Source organism: Camelus bactrianus, chromosome 13 (assembly GCF_048773025.1).
Source record: "Camelus bactrianus isolate YW-2024 breed Bactrian camel chromosome 13, ASM4877302v1, whole genome shotgun sequence".
Taxonomy (NCBI): Eukaryota; Metazoa; Chordata; class Mammalia; order Artiodactyla; family Camelidae; genus Camelus; species Camelus bactrianus.
The window spans coordinates 65,012,440-65,032,862 of NC_133551.1; the positions used below are offsets into that span (position 1 = coordinate 65,012,440).

The 20,423-nt window shown below is 45.8% G+C and overlaps 1 protein-coding gene across 2 annotated transcripts in view; it reads left to right on the forward strand.

The window, feature by feature from the left end:
• The window catches only part of ECE1 (endothelin converting enzyme 1), a 103,891-nt gene that overhangs the window by 39,370 nt on the left and 44,098 nt on the right, over positions 1–20,423 (forward strand). The window contains exons 1-2 of one of the 2 annotated variants that reach the window (XM_074377249.1): positions 14,768–14,918; positions 15,142–15,228. In XM_074377249.1, coding sequence (XP_074233350.1) covers positions 14,865–14,918; positions 15,142–15,228 — 141 coding nt within the window. In that variant the 5' untranslated portion in view covers positions 14,768–14,864. Of the gene's footprint in view, positions 1–14,767; positions 14,919–15,141; positions 15,229–20,423 lie in introns of those variants that run through there. The other variant, XM_074377250.1, reaches the window with a different exon arrangement.

Here is a 20,423-nt window from a genome sequence, read left to right on the forward strand (position 1 = left end):
TCCAGGGTCAGGATACAAGGTCATTGAATTCATAAGTGGAACCTCCACTTATATCTCTTCTGTGTTTTGGGTTGCAGTGTGAAGTCTTTTTTAATAAAGGACTCTGTGGGACCTAGATCCACCCACCAACAGACTGGAAGCCCCTGCCACAACAAAAGGGCTCACACAACCCACATAGGGGGCATCCCTGGAGCATACAACTCTGGTGACTGGGTGGGGGGGTCTGCTGGCTTCATAGGACATCCCCTATGAAGGCCACTTCTCCAAGACTGGAAATGAAATCAGACTACCTGATGCATAGAAATAAAAACAGATTTAGGCAAAATGAGGCAACAGAGGAATATGTTCCAAACAGACAAACAGGATAAAACCCCAGAGGAAGAACTGAGTGAAATGGAGATAAGCCATCTACCCAATAAAAAAATTCAAGGGAATGAGCAAAAAGACATCCAATGAATTTGGCAAAGAAATGAATGAATACAATGAGAAGTTTAAGAAAGAGTTAGAAAATACAAAGAAGAACCCAGCAGCTGAAGAATACAAAAACTGAAATAAAAAATGCACTAGAGGCAATCAACAATAGATTAGATGATACAGGAATGGATCAGTGAACTGGAAGACAGAAGAGTGGAAATCGCTCAAGCTGAATAGACAAAAGAGGAAAGAAGTCTTTTTAAAATGAGGATAGTTTAAGAAACCTCTGGAACAACATCAGACATACTAACATTCACATTATAGAGGTCCCAAAAGGAGAAGAGAGAGAGAAATGGGCAGAGAACTTATTTGAAAAGATAATAGCTGAAAATTTTCCTAATCTAGGAAAGGAGACAGATAACCAGGTCCAGGAGCACAGAGTCCCAAACAAGATGAACCCAAAGAGGTCCACACAAAGATATACTGTAATTAAAATGGCAAAATTTAAAGATAAAGAGAGAATCGAAAAGCAGCAAGAGAAAAGCAGCTAAATTTAAGGGAACACCCTAAGAAGATCAGCTGACTTTTCAGCAGAAACTTTGCAGGCCTGAAGGGAGTGGCACAATATATTTAAAGTGATGGAAGGGGAAAACCTATAACCAAAGATACTCTATCCAGCAAGGCTATCATTCAGATTTGAAAGAGAGATAAAGAGTTTTGCAGATAAACAAAAGCTAAAAGAGTTCAGCACCACAAAACCAGCTTTACAAGAAATGTCAAAGGTATTTCTCTAATCAGTAAGAGAAAAGGCCACAACCAGAAATACGAAAATTAGAAAAATGAAAAATCTCATTGGTAAAAGCAAATATACAGTAAAGGCAGTAGGTCAACCACTTACAAAGCTAGTGGGAAAGTTAAAAGACAAAAGTAGTAAAATCATCTACATCCACAGTAAGGGACACACAAAACAAAAAGATGTAAAATATGAAGTAAAAAACATTAAATGTGGGGAGGGGAAGTAAAAATGCAAGGTTGTTAGAATGTGTTCTAACTTAAGAGATTATCAACTTAAAAATAATCACATATATAGGTTGTTATATATAAACCTCATGATAACCACAAACCAAAAATCTGGAATAGATAGACACAAAAAAAGAGAAGGAATCTAAAAATTAAACACTAAAGATAGTTATCAAGTCGTAAGAGGAGAGAGCAAAAGAAGAAGAACAAAAAGAACTACAAAAACAATCAATTAACAAGATAGCAACAGGTGCACACCTATCAGTAATCAATACTTTAAATGTAAATGACTAAATGCTCCAATCAAAAGACATAGAGTGGCTGAATGGTTAAAAAAAAAAAAAGATCCGTATGTATGCTGTCTGCAGGAGACTCACTTCAGATCTACAGACACATACCCTGAGAGTGAAGGGGTGGAAAAGGTATTCCATGCAAATGGAAATGAAAAGAAAGCTGGGGTAGCAGTACTAATATCACACAAAATAGACTTTAAGACAGGGACTGTAACAAGAGACAAAGAAGGACATTACATAATGATAAAGGGATCACTTAGAAAAAGATAAAGCAATTATAAATATATATGCATCCAACATAGGAGTACCTAAATATATAAGGCATATATTAACAGACATAGAAAGGAGAAATTGACAGTAACACAACAACAGTAGGAGGCTTTAACACCCTGCTTATTTACATCAGTGGGGAGATCATCCAGACAGAAAATCAATAAGGAAAGCCTGGCCCTAAATGACGTATTAGGCCAGGGGGACTTAGTAGATATATATAGGACATTCCATGCAAAAGCAGTAGAATATACATTCTTTTCAAGTGCACAAGGAACGTTCTCTAAAGTAGATCACATGCTAGACCACAAAACCCGTCTCAATGAATTTAAAAAGACTGTGATCATACCAAGCATCTTCTCTGACCACAATGCTATGAGAATAGATCAACTACAAGAAAAAAACTGCAAAAAACACAAACACATGGAGGCTAAACAATATGCTACTGAACAACCAATGAGTCACTGAAGAAATCAAAAAAGAGATTTTAAAAAATACATGGAGACAAATGAAAATGGAAGCACAATGATCCAAAATCATGGGATGCAGCAAAAGCTGTTCTAAGAGGGAAGTTTATAGTGATACAAGCCTATGTCAGAAAACAAGAAAAATCTCAACTACCCTAACCTTACACCTAAGGGTACTAGGAAAAGACCAAACAAACCCTACAGTAAGTAGAAGGAGAGAAATCATAAAGATCAGAGCAGAAATACAGACTAAAAACAATAGACAAGATCAGTGAAACTAAGCTGGTTTTTAAAAGATGAACAACAAAGATGGCAAGAATATATAACCAGGAAAAGACAGACTCCTCAATAAATGGTGTTGAGAAAACTGGACAGCTGCATGCAAAAGAATCAAGCTTGAACTACTGTCTCGCACCATATACAAGAATTAACTCAAAATGGATTAAAGACTTTAAGACCTGAAACCATTAAACTCCTAAAAGAAAACATAGGCAGTATGCTCTTTGACATTTTTCTTAGAAATATTTTTTGGATATGTCTTCTCAGGCAAGGGAAACAAAAATGTGACCACATCAAACTAAAAAGCTTTTGCACAGTGAAGGAAACTATCAACAAAATGAAAAGGCAGCCTACTAAATTGAAGAAGATATTTGCGTATAATATCTAATAAAGGGTTACTATCCAAAATATATAAATAACTCTTACAACTCAACATCAAAAAAACAAACAACCCAATTTAAATGATGGGCAGAGAACCTGAACATTTTTCCAAAGAAGACGTGCAGATGGCCAGCAGACACGTGAAAAGATGCTCAACATCACTAATCATCAGAGAAATGTAAATCAAAACCACAATGAGATATCACCTCATACTTGTCAGAATGACTGTTATCAAAAAGGCAACAAATAACAAGTGTTGACAAGGGTGTGGAGAAAAGTAAACCCTTGTGCAGTGTTGGTGGGAATATAGATTGGTATAGCTACTATGGAAAATAGTATGAAGGTTCCTCAAAAAAATTAAAACTAGAACTGCTATCTTATCCAGCAATTCCACTTCTGGGTATTTTTCTGAAGAAAACAAAACTTCTAATTTGAAAAGATATATGCACCCCTGAATTATTTATTCATTGTGACATTATTTAAAATAGTCAAGATATGGAAGCAACCTAAGTGCCCATTGACAGTTAAATGGATAAAGAAGATGTGGTGTATATGTATAATGGGGTATTACTCAGCCATAACAAAGAATGAAATCTTGCCATTGCGACAACATGGATGTACCTAGAGGGTGTTATGCTAAATAAAATAGGCCAGTCAGAGACAGACAAATACAATGTGATTTTACTTACATGTGGAATCTAAAAAACAAAACAAATGGACAAACGTAACAAAACAGAAACAGTCATAGATACAGAGAGCAAACAGGTAGTTGCCAGAGGGAAGGCAAGTGGGGGGATGAGTGAAATAGGTGAGGGAGATTAAGAGGTACGAACTTCCAGTTACAAAATAAATGAGTCATGGGGGCAAAATGCACAACATAAGGAATATAGTCAATAATATTGTAATGATTTAGTATGGTGACTGATGCTAACTAGATTTATTGTGATCATTTTGTAATGTATAGAAATATCAGGTCACTATATTGTACACCTGGAACTATCATAGTGTTATAGGTCAATTATACTTCCAAAAATAAATAAAATAAAGTAAGATAAAATAAAAACTGTATATGTTAACTTAAAAAAATAATAAATAAAAGTCTCCGTGGGGTTAAATATATACATATACTTTCAAACCACTGTTTAAATCCAGTAACTACCTCCCCATTTTACAGATGGAAAAACTGACTCAAAGCACATGATTTTCCCATAAATGATGATAATGTTCTACGCTTTTAAACTTACATAGCCCTCACAATCCAATGAGGGCAATACTTGCCTCCATTTTACAAGTGAGGACACTGAAGCTCAGATTGTCAAGTAGCTTACTCAAAGCTTAGAATCCCAGGAACCTACCTCCCAAGTTCACACTTAAGCAACTCCCAGCCTGACAGGCACACACCTTCCCTATTTATCCTGGAGAGAGGAAGTCATTTGCTGAGGCTCAGGGTAAGGCAGTGTCAAAACTGGGACCAAAATGTATATCTCCTGTCTGCCAGCCCAAGCTCTGATTACCTCCTACTGACCAGGACATCGCTGGGCTGGAAAGGGAAATGAGCAGGCCTGTATGAATCCTGGCTCTATTCCTCACTGGCTGTGTGACTTTGCACAAGTGAATGGACCTCTCTGAGCCTATTTCCTCACCTTAGAAAAGGGATAATAGGGCCCATATCACGGAGTTACCATGAAGGCTAAACAGAATCATCCACATGAGTCAGTTGGCATAGGTCCTGGTGCAAACGGTGAGGGCCCCGGCCACCCTCAGTTCAGGGATCCAAGGAGTCCCCCAAGCTTCCTGCCCCACCCACTTCCTCCTCCATCTTCCCAGCCCTCACTCACCCACCTGTGTAACACAAATAATAATTACAACCATTTCCATAATCTGCTGCCTGGTTGAGCCTAATTACTGGGCAGCTCAGTCATCACCATTATAAATATCACTGAGTAAAACAGATTAACTTTGTCTTAAGTTTCATGTGATTAGATCAGCAAATTGCTTGGGCACGCTTGCCCAGCCTAGTCATCCTGCACAGCTTAGGGCCCCCTGCAGGTTTCTGGTCAGTCTTGAGCTTCATGCTTGGTGGTAAGAGTGGACAGGAGGTGATGCCTGAGGGGTAAGGATGGAGCGGGTTGGGGCTGCCATCTTATTTGTCATAATTGCATATTTGGGGATAGATAAACCTGGATTCTAACTGGGCTTTGTTAGTTACCGGATGTGTGACTGGGCAAGTTACTGAGCCCCTTGTGTTAACAGTTGTTTTACACTGTGTAACGAGGAAGAGTGAGGGTGGCGCCTGACGTGTCATAGGTCCTCTCAGTTCCTCCCTTTCCCATCTTCCATCATCCTCAGGATGACGTGAAAAGCCAGCCCTTTCTGAACCCCCTGCCACACACGCTAACATCTACTGAGAGCTGCTTCTCTGTGAGGCACTGCTGTGGACTCTATGCATCTTACTGTATTTAATTATGTAAAAAGACCCTATGGAGTAGATACCATAATCATCTCCATTTGATAGACAAGAAAACCAAAGCATGGAAAGGAAGTGGAATGACTTTGTCAAGGTCACACAGCTGCATCTGGCTGCTGGTCACTCTCTTGGGATGAGATGCTAGAAGGCCATCCAGCTGCCGCTGGGGAGCACAGAACAGTGGTCACAGTAAAGTCCGAGAAGGCTGCCTACAGGAAGGTGCGTCTGAGCTGAGGGGTTAACCGGGGGAGAGGGAGAGAAAAGCCCTCCCAGGCAGAGGGCAGAGGCTCTGGAAGAGGAAGCATGGTGTGTTTAGGGGGCCAACTGTGCATATTTTGCTGAGGTTCGAGCACATGAGGGAGGACCGAGGAGGGAGGCTGGAGAGGAGCCAGGAGCCAGATCGGGGCTGGGGTGCGGGGGCTTGTTGGAAGCCCAGCCAAGGCTCTTGCTTTCTTTGGCCAGTTCCAGGGAGCCTGTGTACGAAGGAGAGTGACTGGATCGTATCACTTCGCTTAGAAAGTTCTGCTGGGAGCCAGCTGGGAGATGGGGGGTTGGGGGTAGCGATCATTAGGGATCTAGAGGGTCTAACCAGGGAAGGCTTCCAGGGAGAGGAGGTGGCAGAACCTAGTGGGCCTGGACAGAGGGGCAGAGATGACAAATGGAGGCTGTCAGGCAGGTGGGGTGGACAGAGGCATTGTAGGAGCTGTGATGGAACCTGGACAGTCTGCGGTGTGGTGGGTGGCCTGTGTTGGGGAGTAAGGAAGAGGATGCTGGCCAGGGCGGGGGCTTGGATGTAGGATTGCCTCCCCGGCAGGTGCTGAGGCTGTTGGTTGGCAGTACTAGTAAGGCTCCCAATGCCTCCCTGAGCCCCCAGGCAGGTGAGTCAACACCTGGCCAAGTGGGTGAGTGTTTTCCATCTCCCTGCATGTGTGGGCGAGTCTCCCACTGCCAGCATGTTAGGGGGAGCCCAGCCTGGGACTCGTGTCCAGACCAGGGTGATGGACTTGGCTGGAAGGGCTACCACCTTCTCCGAGGAGGTAGTTTGCAGTCTTGACCTCCCATGTATGCTGTGTGCCTTTGACCGTCTGGTCTTTAAGTCTCACCTTTAGGCCTCCCCTAACTCCTCTCTAACCTCTCCTAACAACCCCTTAACTCCTGCCCACCTTCCCACTTTGTGCTCAGGTCTCCAGTTCCATCTGACACAAAATGGCTCCTCTCTCCTCCACTCTCATCCCCAGTTATACCTCTCCCTATTTCCCACATCCCGGACAGGCAGCCTAGTCTCCAGAAGAGGTCAGCCTAGAGAACCAGGCCCCAGGGTGGCACAGGAAAAGAGGAAGAAGCCCTGAGAGGGTCAAGAAGATCTAGATTTGAGTCTCAACTCTGCCACTAACAGGCAAGCTGCCTCCTTTCTCTGGCCTCAGTCTTCTTATCTGTGAAATGGGGCTCCCTGGGCTCATTCCACAAATAAGATAGGGTATAAAAGAACCTTGAGAACTGGGCAATGCTGGCTTGTATTGGTGTTGATGACTTAGTTTTCTATTAGGGGACAGCCAGTTATCTTTTTAAATAAACATTTTATTTTGGATTTATAGCATTATTGGGAAGACAGTACAGAGAGTTCCTTTACATCCAGTTTCCCCTGTTGTTAATATATTATGTGCTTCATTTGTCACAGTGAATGAACTGATATTGGTACATTATTACTAACGAAAGTCTATACTTTAGTTTTCTTTTTTCAAGTTGCTGAAAAACTTTTTAAATTTTTTAAATTCATTTTTTAATTTACTTATTTTACTGAAGTATAGTCAATTTACAATGTGTTAATTTCTGGTGTACAGCATAGTGATTCAGTTATATATATATATATTCCTTTTCATATTGTTTTTCATTACAGACCATATAAGGTATTGAATATAGTTCCCTATGCTATACAGTAGGACCTTGTTGTTTTGCTGTTTTATATACAGTAGTTAGTATCTGCAAATCCTGAACTCCCAATTTATTCTTCCACCCCTCCCCTTTCCCCCTGGTAACCATAAGTTTGTTTTCTATGTCTGTGAGTCTTTCTGTTTTGTGAATAAGTTCATTTGTGTCATTTTTTTAGACTCCACATATAAGTGATACCATATGGTATTTTTCTTTCTCTTTCTGGCTTACTTCACTTAGAATGACAATCTCCAGGTCCATCCATGTTGCTGCAAGTAGCATTATTTTATTCTTGTTTATGGCCAAGTGGTAGTCCACTGTATAAATATACCACAACTTATTTATCCAGTCATCTGTCAATGGACATTTAGGTTGCTTCCATGTCTTGGCTATTGTAAATAGTGCTGCTGTGAACATTGGGGTGCATATATCTTTTCAACAGAGTTTTCTCTGAATATATGCCCAGGAGTAGGATTGCTAAGTAAGTCTATTTTTAGTTTTTTAAGGAATCTCCATACTGTTTTCCGTAACGGCTGCAACAAGCTACATTCCTACCAACAGTGTAGCAGGGATTCCCTTTTCTCCGCACTCTCTCCAGCATTTTTAATGATAGCCATTCTGACCGGTGTGAGGTGATACCTCATTGTAGTTTTGATTTGCATTTCTCTGATAATTAGCAATATTGAGCATTTTTTCATGTGCCTGTTGGCCATTTATGTGTCTTCACTGGAGAAATGCATATTTAGGTCTTCTGCCCATTGGATTGGGTTGTTTGGTTTTTTTGTTATTGAGTTGTATGAGCTGTTTATATATTCTGGAGAGTAAGTCCTTGTCAGTCTCATCATTTGCAAATATTTTCTCCCATTCTGTAGGTTGTCTTTCTGTTTTGTTTATGGTTTCCTTTGCTGTGCAAAAGCTTATACGTTTAATTAGGTCCCATTTATTTATTTTTTATTTAATTTCTATTGCTCGGTAGACTGTCCTAGGAGAACATTACTCAGTTTTCCTTACGTTTTTGCCTAATATCCCTTTTCTGTTCTAGGATCCCGCAGAGCATACCCCATTACATTGAGCTGTCATGTCTCCTTAAGCTCCTCTTGGCTGTGGCTGTTTCTTAGACTTTTCTTGTTTTGATGACCTTGACAGTTTTGAGGAGTCCTGGGCAGATATTTTGTAGAATATTCCTCAGTTGGGATTTGTCTGATGTTTTTCTCATGATTAGACTATGTTAATATGCTTTTGGAAGGAAGGCCACAGAGGTAGAGTACCGTTTTCATCACATTATGTCAAGAGTCCACACTATGTATTGGTAAGTCATATTGGACTCATTGTTCTTGATGTTAGCGTTGATCACCCAGGAAGTCAGTTGTTTTTGCCCTGAGTATAGCAGCAGAGCTCAGTTCATGCCAAATGTTGGCTGAACTAAGGCCAAGATCAGAAAACATGGACAGAGGCGGAAGCAAATAGGAAAGGTGTAGAAGGAAGAAAAGTGGGTATGAGGTGGGGGCTGTGGTGTGTCCCGCAGGGGCCAGTTCACTTGGGGATGGGATGCCCTATACAAGCAGTTTGTGTTTCAGCTCACTTAATTTTTACAATGACCCTTTTTTTTAAATGAGGAAACTGAGGCTTTAGAAGGAAAATGACATGGTCATAAGAGCTGGGGATCCTGGGGATGGGCCCAGGTCTATCTTCATTGCCTCGTTACCACTGCTGAATAAATACCTGGAAGCAGCATTCCCAGGAGAATAGATTTGGAAAGGGGTGTTTCTGATAGAGGTTGTTTTTTGCCTTTTAAAATTATTTTTTATTGACATATAGTTGATGTACAATGTTATATGTTAGAGGTGTACAATATAGTGATTCACAATTTGTAAAGGTTATGCTCCATTTATAGTTATGATAAAATATTATGTATATTTCTGATACAAGTTGTTTCTGATTCACTTTATTCCACAAAGGATTCGTGATGGGTTATGACTAAAACACATTTAATAAAATGGAAAATCAGGATCAGAGAAAATAGAGTGGAAAATGTGGACAAGGAAAAAGCTGAACACAAAGACCAGAAAAGTGCCCATAGTGAGTTTGTGATTTGTCCGTGAGCTTCCTGGCAGCCAAGGAAAAAGGGATCCAGGCCAGTTCCTGTGATTCCTGTTATCAGAAAGCAAAGAAGCAGTTCACTCCTCCAGGAACTTTGTGGTAAATTTTAAAAGAAATTAATCACATGGAAATTTCTCATGTAAACACTGAGCAATGTAATGAATAATGTAATAGTGGTAATAGATGTTACATGATCTCATCTTCAGAAGTGATAGCCATATTTTTATTATATGCCCCTTGACCCCAGTTGTCCTACTTGAATTTCACTTGATTGTCATCAAGCAGCTAAACTCTGCTGTTTCTTCTTTGTTGAAGTCGCAGATGCTTTTGCTCTAGTGAAAATCGTGGATAGAAATTAACCAGTTACCGATATACCCGGTTCTGTGCTGAACACCGAGAATGGAGGGAAGTAAGATGATTGTTGTCCACCTCCCAGGTCCCTTGCTGGGGTAAAGACACCTGGACAAAGGCCTGAATAAAATACAGGTGCTATGCCTCCCGTACACTTCTGACTGGGGAGGAGTGGGGACTTCATGGAGCCGGAGGTAGGCCAGACATGGAGAGCAGTAGATGGGGTGGAGGGGGCACAGTCTTGGAATTGGGGTTGTCAGTCACAGGACCCTTGAGGTAGAGGACCAAGTCCTACTCAGGGCTGCCTACCCCCCGCCCCACACCCCACCCCGGCTTGCAGCACAGGGCGTGAAAAACATCAAGGACTCAGCAAACTCCTTTGGAGTGATCCACACCTGCAGGGATAGATTGGGGGCAGGGTGATGGCCACACACCTGAGAGGTATGTGGAGGGTGAGCCAGGAGTGGTAGGTTGGGGCCAGTTGAGGGAGTCCTTGAATGTCAGGCTAAGGAATTTGGATTTTGTTCTTTAGGCAGTGGGGATCAATTGGACGCTTTTGAACCTTGTGTTTTATAAGTGATGATGATACAAATAATAGCAGCTAACAGTGGGTGCATGCTGTATGTGCAGCACTGTTCTAAGCACTTTATATCAAACTCATTTAAGTGTCACAACAGTCCTGTAGGGGAGATGCTATTATTATCATCCCCATTTTACGGATGAGACAGCTGAGGCCACACAGCTGGGAAGTGGCATAGTGGGAATCTGAACTGAGGTTTAGAACTAGAGCTTTTACTCACTCTGTTGTTGTGTTTGTTAAATATAAGTGTTTACATATAGCATGAGGGTGTACTGGGTGATATATAAGGATTTAACAGATCCCAGCTAATTGCTGGCATGAGAAGCAAGAATTGATGTGGTCTTTGGCCACAAAGGGCCGCATCTCTAAAGACTAAGGCTGAGAAACAGAATGTAAAAATGGCTCAGAGGATGTGGTCAAGGGGTCCCAAGCCTCCAAATTTCACCAAATTTCTTACAGCTGCTCTTTTTTTTTTTTTTCATTTTAAAATCAGGGTAATGTATTAAAGATATATTTCAGATATGTATTTTAAACTGAATCAGAATAAAAGAAAAATTATTCACTTTTAATAGATAGTATATATTTTGAATTTCAAATGATTGTAAATATTTTCAACTCTGTATTTTGAAAAATTGGAAACCTACAGGAAAAATGGAAAGAGTAGTATAATGGATACTCATATCTTTCAGATTTACTAATCATTAATTTGTTACAGCTGCTCTTTTTTTTGCCTCTGACAGGCTCCTAGATTCCTTTGAAGATCCTCCCTTTGGGCAAACCAACCACGAGAGGCATCTGAGCGATTAACGCAGTCAGGGCAGATGCCCCGTGGGGTCATGCCCGGTGCCACTGGGCCAGAGGCCTTTGTCATCGGAAACACATGAGTGTTTATAATACTTCTCATTTCTGTCCACCCCGGGTCTTTGACTTCCACAGGGTGGGGTTTCCAGAGCTGGGCACCATCACACTCTCATCTGGCTTTCATCACCTTCTCTGTGCAGCTGGGAAACTGGGGACTGACTGTGGTTCCTACTCTTCTATGCTTGGTCTCTGCCAAGCCATTCTCATGAACACTAGGCCCAGATTTCTTGTCCACGGCTCAGGGAGGCAGGGGGAGGAATGAGCAGATCAGAGACTCCCCACAAAACAATAGCTGTTCTTCCCTTTTCCTGAAGCTCGCTGGCCGCAGGTGTCCCCACAACCGCAAATGAGGCAATATGGGGGAATAGCGCTGGCCGCCCTGCCACTCAGGGCCCCTGGACTCCATGAGGTCCCTACCTGAAGAAGCAGCTCCCCCTCCACAAAGAGCACAGGACCAGGAGGCCAGGACCCAGGTTCTAGGCCCAGCCCTGCCACTTACTAGCCGAGCAGCTGGGGTCCTCTGGAGGTAGCATGGGGAGGTCAGGCAGCTAGGATTCACATCTGGCCCTCTCCCTCTCTAGCCAGGTGACCAGGAGCCAGGGAGGGGGCATGGCTGCTGCCTCCCTAATCCTCAGTCTTCTCATTTGTAAAGTACAGGTGATGACTCCCACCTCACAGGGGTCAGGAGAGATAAGTTTGGTCTGCCCAGCCCCTCGTCCCCTCCCACTTCTCCTGTGAAAGGGAAGTGACACCTGCTGAGGCTGAGGCTTTTGGTGGGTGTGGGGATCCAACAAGACATTGAATGGAAGGCCCCGCCCGGCTCTGGGCGGTTACAGAGATAGGGCTGCCGGTGTAGCTGGAACGTCACTGGCTGATTGGGGCCTCCTGTGCTCCCCAAGGAGCGGAGCAGAGCTGGCTAAGCCGTTCCCACGTCTGAGGTGGGTTCAGTTTCACTCCCCCAGCATGCGGTGTTTCAGGAAGGGCTCCTCATCTTTTGTGTGCTGAAAAATAAACAGTTCTCCTTCTTCGTGGATTTCTGCTTGGGAGGTATGTGAGCTTCCCTCCTCATCTGTCCCTGGACAGGCTGGCCTCGGCCCCTGGGATGGGCCGCCAGCCTCCTCACTTGCCTCTCACCTTCACTCTAATGCCTCTGGAGGCTCCAGCCTCAGACTAGGCCTTTGGGGGTGTAGGGCCTGCTGAGACACAGCCCCTGCCCTCAGGGTTCTCCTATTTAAGGTGCTGGGTGTTTAATAGAAGGAGGCAAGGGATGGGGGGCTTTGGGAGAACACACAGCAGGGGACCAGATGCCACCTGAGGTCAGCGGAGCTTCCCAAAAGGGGTGATCTCTGAGATGAGACGGAAAGAGGAGGCATTGCTTCACTGCCCCTGCGCCAGTTACTTCCCCAGCCTCAGTTTCGGGGGGGGGGGTTGCTGATACCTGCTTCAGAGGGAAGGGCCAGAGGCTTACATGAGACGACTGGTGTAAAAGAACAGATGAATACCTCATACCCCTAAGTGCCCAGGACATAGTATAACTGCTGCACCAGGCAGGCGTGATGTTTGGTGACTTGAATTTCTTTTTCAAGGGTCTCTTGCTTGGGCGGTTTACACCGGTTATTTAGTGTAGCCTAGAGTCCTGGTTTTCGAAAAAGCCCAGTTCTAACCCAGGGTGAAGTGAAGCAGCCTGGGAGCCCTTTCTCTCTCTCGGGCGGCTAATGGGAACTCCTACACCCAGTGGGAGAAGACCCCAGAATTTAAATTCTCCCCACGTACCCTGCCTCCCCGACTCCTTCGACATGTTTCCTTTGTCTCTGGGCGTTGCAAAATTAGATGCACAAGGATTTAAAGGCACTTCCCCAGAGTAATTTTCACTTCCCTTCCATTTGTTCCATCACTCATTGTAAGTTTATTGAGCATGTACAGTATGCAGAGTGATGGGGAGTCAGGGCCCAGCCCAGAGTAAGCTCACAGTTCTGAGGAGAGGGAGGGAGATGGAAGGAAAAACCAAAATACATAAATGAATAACAGACTGCAATAAATACTATAAAGGGGAAAATGGGTTGCAGTAATTGAGAATTTGGGGGGTCTGTTTAAGGCAGTTGGGACATTTGAAGAGATGACATTTAAGCTCACATCTGAAGCAGGAGCTGGCTATGGAAGGAGTAGAGATGAGGAAAGAATGTTCCAGATAGAGGGAACAGCGCTATAAAGGTCTTGAGGGAAGGAGAAACTTGGAGAATCTGAGGAACAGAGGGAGGGCCAAAGAAATTGGAGCCTGAGTGAGGTGGGGAGCAGCACCAGATGGAGATCAGGGTGCGCAGGGGTCATGGGGACTAGAAAGGGGACTGTCACTGCAGAGTTTTAAGCAAGGGTAACAAGATCAGAATTCCCTGTCAAAGGCTCGCCCTGGCTACTGAGAGGGCTGTAAGAGGGCCTTCACACGTATGTGTGCCTGTGAGAATTAAATATGAGAATGACCAGAAGCACACTTTGGAAAGCTGAAAAAAATGTGCAGGATTCCAGATCTCACTGGATAGGTGGGTCCTTTGGGAAATGGCTGGGTTAGGGTTTTCTGGCATCTTGGGTGGAAGGGAGAGTGCTGGGTGCCCAGAGTCCCTACCTGAGCACCCCACATCTGAGAGAGCCCACTTTTCCAACCTAGGTCACAGGGGCCCTGAGAGGCCTCTGGGGGTGGGGAGAGAGCACCTGATTGAAGCTCTTGACTCCTGTGAGGGAAGGTGGAGGGTCACCTTCCTAGTTTTTGACTAGCCCTGAAGCTGGGGTTCTTAATGTTTTGGGAGTAAGGTCACACCTTTCATCCTGGAGGCAAGCATGGGCTTCCCCTCCAGCCACCCAAATGCACACACACAACATTCTTCATTCTAGGTCAGGGGAGTTCTCTGGAATTTTCTGAAATCATCATGAACTCTGGCTTAAAGACCCCTGAGCTAGAGGAAGGGGGAAATGAGAGAGGAGGCATATGCCTTTTCTATTCTACCTTTTTTTTTTTTTTTTTGGCCCCTAATCTTTCTAGCTCCGATGGGGAAAACCCCTTGGCGCCCCTAAGGGACAGCGGTGAGAAGAACCTCTCTGTTGACTGTCGTGGGCCAAATTAGGGGCAGTATCCTACTACCTGACTTTTGGTATCTGCTGGTGAAGGCGGACGTAATGTTGCTTAGAAGGAGGGATTGCTGCGAGCCCCGTTCCTGCCCGCTAGGGGTTGGGGGATCTCTCTCCCGACCTCTGGGAAAGGGAGCAGCCTCCATCTCCCCGGGGACTCGCGGGCCTTGGGGATCTCCCCGTGGGGCTAGAGAAGGAACCGGGGCGCAAGGATCAAGCCCCGCCCGCGAAGGTGGCGCAATGCCGGGCCGGCCCCGCAGCCCGGCCCGCCCCAACCAGAATAGCGGGCGCGCGGTGGCAGCGGTGGGGACCCGGGCCTCGCGGGGCGCAGGATGCGGAACGTGTGGCCTCTACGCCCGGTGGCCACCGTGCTGTCGGCCCTGGGGGTAAGGCGCGGCGTTGCATGAGCTGGGAGGAGGGTGGTGGAGGGAGGCGGGACACCCCCACCCCTCTGCCGCGGGCCGGTCCGTGGGCCGGTCTCGGTGTCCCGGCCGGGGCGGGGCGGGGCGCGGCGGCGGAGGCAGCGGGTGGCCGCTTCCCCATTCTCCCCATTCGGGCGCAAGAGCCATGGAGACGCTGAGAGAGTCTGTGCTGCACTTGGCCTTGCAGATGTCGACCTACAAGCGGGCCACGCTGGACGAGGAGGACCTGGTGGACTCGCTCTCCGAGGGTGATGTGTACCCAAATCACCTGCAGGTAAGAGCCCCAGCCCTCTGAGAGCCCCCAGCCCGGGCCTACCGAGCATGCGTGCTGGTGCCGCCCCCGCCCCGCCCCCATCCTGCTGTCCCAGACGGAGGGGGCCGTGCCAGCCCCGCAGCAGCTCTGGGAGAAGCCTTTCTGGGGTAGAAGTGTCCCTGAGGCACAGGGCTCCCCTCACCGGCCTCCCCTCCCCAGCTCCGCTTGTCCCCACATTCTCCTGACCACCTGCTACTGGGGGTACAGCACAGGTGGCAGAGTTGAAGCATCCTTTGGAGGGAAGTTGGTCCAGTTCTCTTTTCACAGAAGAGGCTGTCCCTGAGTGCTGAGAGACTTGCCCAAGGCCACACAGACAATTACTGACAGAGTCTAAAACTGTCAGTTGTAGCCTGGAAAGCCTTGGAACCCCCCACAGCCCTGGGCTAACCGGAATGGTTGGTCACCCTGTCTGGTGGGCATTACCCCATTCTTCCTCTTTCCCCTCAATCTCCGAGTTTCCTAGGGGCGAGGAGAAGGAGACCATCCTCTGCCCGCTCTTTCCCTGCCCCTTTTCATTCCACTCAGGAAGCCTAATTCCTCCCCCACCCAAGGTGTGCCTCTGTGGGCCTTGAATATGCCCACTGCCTCCCTGCCTGGTGGCAGAGCAGTGAGTGTGGCTGCTTTCTGCTCTTCTCCCCCTGTGGAACTGAGCTGACCAGGACCTCAGCCCTGGTGGGTTTGTTCTTAGGCAGGTGAGTGGGAGCTAGTTAAGATATGGAGGATGCCCGCTGGGGCCCTGTGACCTAAGTCCTGAAGAGCCCGCTTAGAGAAGAGCTGGAGCAGATCCGTCTAGGAGGACTTCTGCCACGCTGGCCAAGGGAGGAATTGAGGAAAGTCTTGGGGCCACCCAGTGAACTGACACCAAATCACAGCTCCTCTGGAGGGCAAGCTTAGGGTGCGTGGAAACTTGGGCTTCCAGGCCCAGCTCTACTCAAGCACTCCTCTTAGAAGCTGGGATAATACTACTAATAAAGGGAAATAGCATTGATTGAGTCCCTCCTCCAGGCTAGTTAAGTAGTCCCAGGGAGATCAAAACTCATGGCTCCAAGTGGTCTGCCTGCTGGGATGTGGCATCCTCCCCTACATCATGCCACTTAGCCCTCAAGACCAACCCCATGAGCTGTGGGGATTACTGTTCCCACTTACAAAATGAGGAAACTGAGACTCTGAAAGGGGAGACAACTTGCTTTAGGTCACAGAGCTAGAAATCTGGGAGAGAGAAATCAAACCCAGTCTGTCTAGAACCTCTTCCCTGCGGACCCTTCTTAAGAGGCTAAATCCAGCAGGAAATTAGATTTCTGTGGCAGACACTTTTCACCAATCAAAGCAGAATCTAATCAGCAGTCTTTTGCAGTCTCATCTTTCACAGAAGGTTCTAAATATATCAGCACAAAGGCATTTCGGAATTCACAACAAAATAATATGCTGTGTTGTTATCATCTTAACAGCAGCCCACATGGGTATAGCCTTTTTCAGGCCGCAAAGTACATTTACCTGCCCAAGGCTGCCTGGCGGAGTAGAGGCAGCCAATCTCTGAATCCAGGGGCCCAGGTCTGAATTATGACTCCACCTGTGATCTTGGGCGAGCTGCTTTAATCTCTTTAAACCGCAATTCCCTCATCTGTAAAATGGGAGTTAGAGAAAATGGATGTAATTCGTATTACGGGGCCTGCTAGGATTGTTGTTGTTGTTTTTATGATCTGTGAGGTAAGGGCCCCTGTGGCTGTATTACACATGATGAAGCTGAGTCTCAGAGAGGTCAGGGACATTCCTGTGGTCACAGAGCTATCATGTGGGTTGGAGTGCAGTGTTGGCGCTCTTACACCAAACTGCCAAACTGGGTATATTGTCCCCTTTTACTACAGGAAAAGCCAACAGGCTTGTGCTGAGGATTTGGAGGCATTTCTTTGGGTCCCCAGCCTGGCTTTCCTTGAGCTTCCGCAACTTCCCCAAAGCAGAGGTGAACTAGCTAACAGTTGTTCTGAGAGTCAAGAACCTGTCTACCTCATCATACAAGGAGAGTTTTGTATTCATTTTATGTTTTTAATCATTGGGAATTTTTTTCCAATAGAAAAATGTTACATGCTTATTTGTGGAAGAAAATAGAGTCAAGGATAAAAAAAGATTTACAAAGAAAGAGTAATCCCACCACTCGGAGATAACCGCTTCCAGTTTTTCACATTTGCTTGTGTATATTTTAGAACATAGTTGGGCTCACTCTAGGTAGACAATGTTTTGTCCTGCTTTTTTTTTTTTTTTTTTAAGTTAATGCCACTTCATAAACACTTTTCTATGTTGTTAAAAACTTCCAAAACATGTTGCTGTTAAAAATCATAACACTTTATGGTACCAATGGATAAAAATACATTTAGTCTTCTGCTACAGTTGAACAATAAGCCGAATAACTATAACACTGTGAATGCCCACCTTGTAGCCTTTCAAATAATTTCCTTTGAGTGATTGCTAAAAACACAACTGCTCCCTCAATTGTAGGCTTTTTTTTAAATGGACCCAGTCCCCCCAAATCTCCCTCTCTTGACAGGCAGCCATAAAAATAACTACTTGATTTTTTTTGAGATTTTTAAGACCATTGTTTCTAGAAACTCCAAAATTATGATTCCAATAATAGTAAATGGAATTTTGCATGTTTCATCCAAATTTGCCACCTTTTTTCCTGAACATGCCAACGAAGTATTGTATATCGCTGGAGCAAAGTTCTACCTGTACCTTACCTGAAGGGGTTTTTCTTTTCATTTATCTCATATTTGAGGCACAAGTTAATTGCAATCCATGAAAAGTGGTCACTGTGGTCTGAGTAGAATTTAAATCCTGGTGTCTCTAACATGGAGCCCCAGCTTTGCCTCGCATGGGCTCTGAAGCCTGAAAGCTACTCTCTTAAACAGCTCTTTTTGCAAAATGGGGTTAACATTACTAAACCACCTCTCAGAGCTGTTTCAAAGGTTGAAATGAGACAATATAAGTGAAGGCGTTTGTACACTGCCCAGAAAATGCATTTAGCTGTTTTCAGGATTATTATCAAAGCTCACCAGGCGTGCTATCTCAGTGATGCCCTAAATATAATAGCTTTGCGTCTGTTCTGCTCAAACCGGCTGCCTGGTCTCCCCATGTCCCAGTACATACCATTTCAATGGCTCAAAAGGCAATAGCTAAAGTTACACCTACAGCCTAAACTGAGGAGCAAAAGGCCACAACTGTTTACCAGAACCTTTGAAACTCACCCAGTTACTCCTAAAAATTAATTTTTGCAAGAAAAAGGAAAGCTGAGATACTTAATTCTTAGCAGTGGTTTTCTCATTTTTTCCCCTCGCCATGCACAGAGCTGTCTTTTGCAGGCAATTTCAGGGACAGTCCCACTTAGTATTTTAAAAAGATCTCTCTGCTTTACCAGGAGACCCTTTCAACTCCAGCCACCTATTAGAGCCTTATACTTTTGGCCTTAGAGTTGTTCTAGGATCTGAGATGGTCAGACCTGGCCCCTAATCCAGCTTCTTCATTTAAAAAATGGGAGACTTGGGGGGAGTGGGGAGAGGGTATATAGCTCAGTGGTAGAGTAGGAGCCTAGCAAGCACAAGGTCCTGGGTTCAATCCCCAGTACCTCCATATGAATAAATCCATAAAACCTAATTGTCCCCTGCTAAATATGTACAGTGCTGTATGTCAATTATATCTCAGTGAAACCAGAAGGAAAAATTTTTTTTAAAAAAGAGACTGAGGCCTAGAGGCTGCCTAGCAACACATACAGGGTCTTGATAAAGTCGAGACTGACCTTTGACTTCTCAGGTTTGTGCCCTTTCTCCCGTGCCATTGGGCCATCGGCAGCTGGGTGTTCTGGGGAGCAAAGAGTGCAGGAAAGTGCTGCTTCTAACTAGTAGACTTTGATTCCCATTTAGTTGCAAGGTGACCCCTCACCTACAACAGGTACTACTTTAAGCTCTTTTCAGTCATTGGAGGAGAATCAGGCAGGGGCACAGAGGGGCAGGTGGGGCTCAGGGAGGAGGTGGGGAGGACAAGGAAGCATTCTAGTTTCACTCTGGCCTGGCCCCAGTGGCCTCAGCCAAAAGTCTGCCCCATGGAAACCGTACTAGAAACTTCCCCAGCCTAACACCCTGACGAAGACAGGATATCACGCAGGGCCAGGCTGTCATGGTCTGTGTACTCTGAAAGGCTGACTCTGAGGCAGGCAGGCAGGCAGCCTGGTCTCCCTGACAGCCATCAAACGGTGGTCTGGTCTTTGGGCAACAGGGGGTAGGCTCCCCGCCAAACCCTTGGCCAGACTGACTCCTGTTCATGGCTCCACGCAGCCCAGGTCACTGGGGGACCTGGCAATGGCTCAGGAGGAGACTCTGCCTTCCCTCCAGACCCCCTGCTTCCTTTGAAAACCAGGCTCCCCACACCTTCTGCTACTGGCTTGTCTCCGGGGCCCCAGGCGGCGGTGTCCCGTCCTCGCCGGCAGAACTTGTTCTTGCCTTGTTCTTGCCGTAAGCCTAGGTGAGCCAGGCCCTCACTTCTGTAACCGAATATTTATCCCTCATTAGGGCTTTGTTCCCTTGGCGGTGGAAACCCTGGGAACTCCTGGGCTGGACAGCTCGACTGTTTCTCTCTTTCTCATTCTCCAGCTCTGTCTATTTCCTTCTCAGTCTCTCTCGCCACCTCACTTTTGAGGGCATCCTTTCCCTTCTGTCCCTTTCTCTCTCTGCCTCACACAACAGTCCATACGATAACTAAGCCAGCCAGTGAGCTGAGCATTCACAAGTTAACTCCATCTTCCAGGCATCAGATCTGCTCCTTGGCCAATGCCACCTCCCAGTTACCTCTCTGGGGACACTAATCCTCCAACCCTCCAAGTTGCTGCAGACCCTTCTCTTGTGATCAACCTGCCCTCATTTCTAAAAGGCAGGCTCTGAAGGAGGAAGAACAAGGACAAGACGGGCTCAGAGAGGAGAAGGGACTCACCGAGCCAGACAGCAGCTCGGACCCGCAGCCCCAGCCCTGCTCACCACACCCAGGAATTGGACGGCCTCTCCTGGAAAGGCCTCTTGGTCCCAGCACATGCCTCCCAGCAACTCCTCCTGTCCCCAGGGGATGGCTCTGCTTTTCTTCAGCCCTCAGAGACGAGGCTTGACCAGAAACTACGA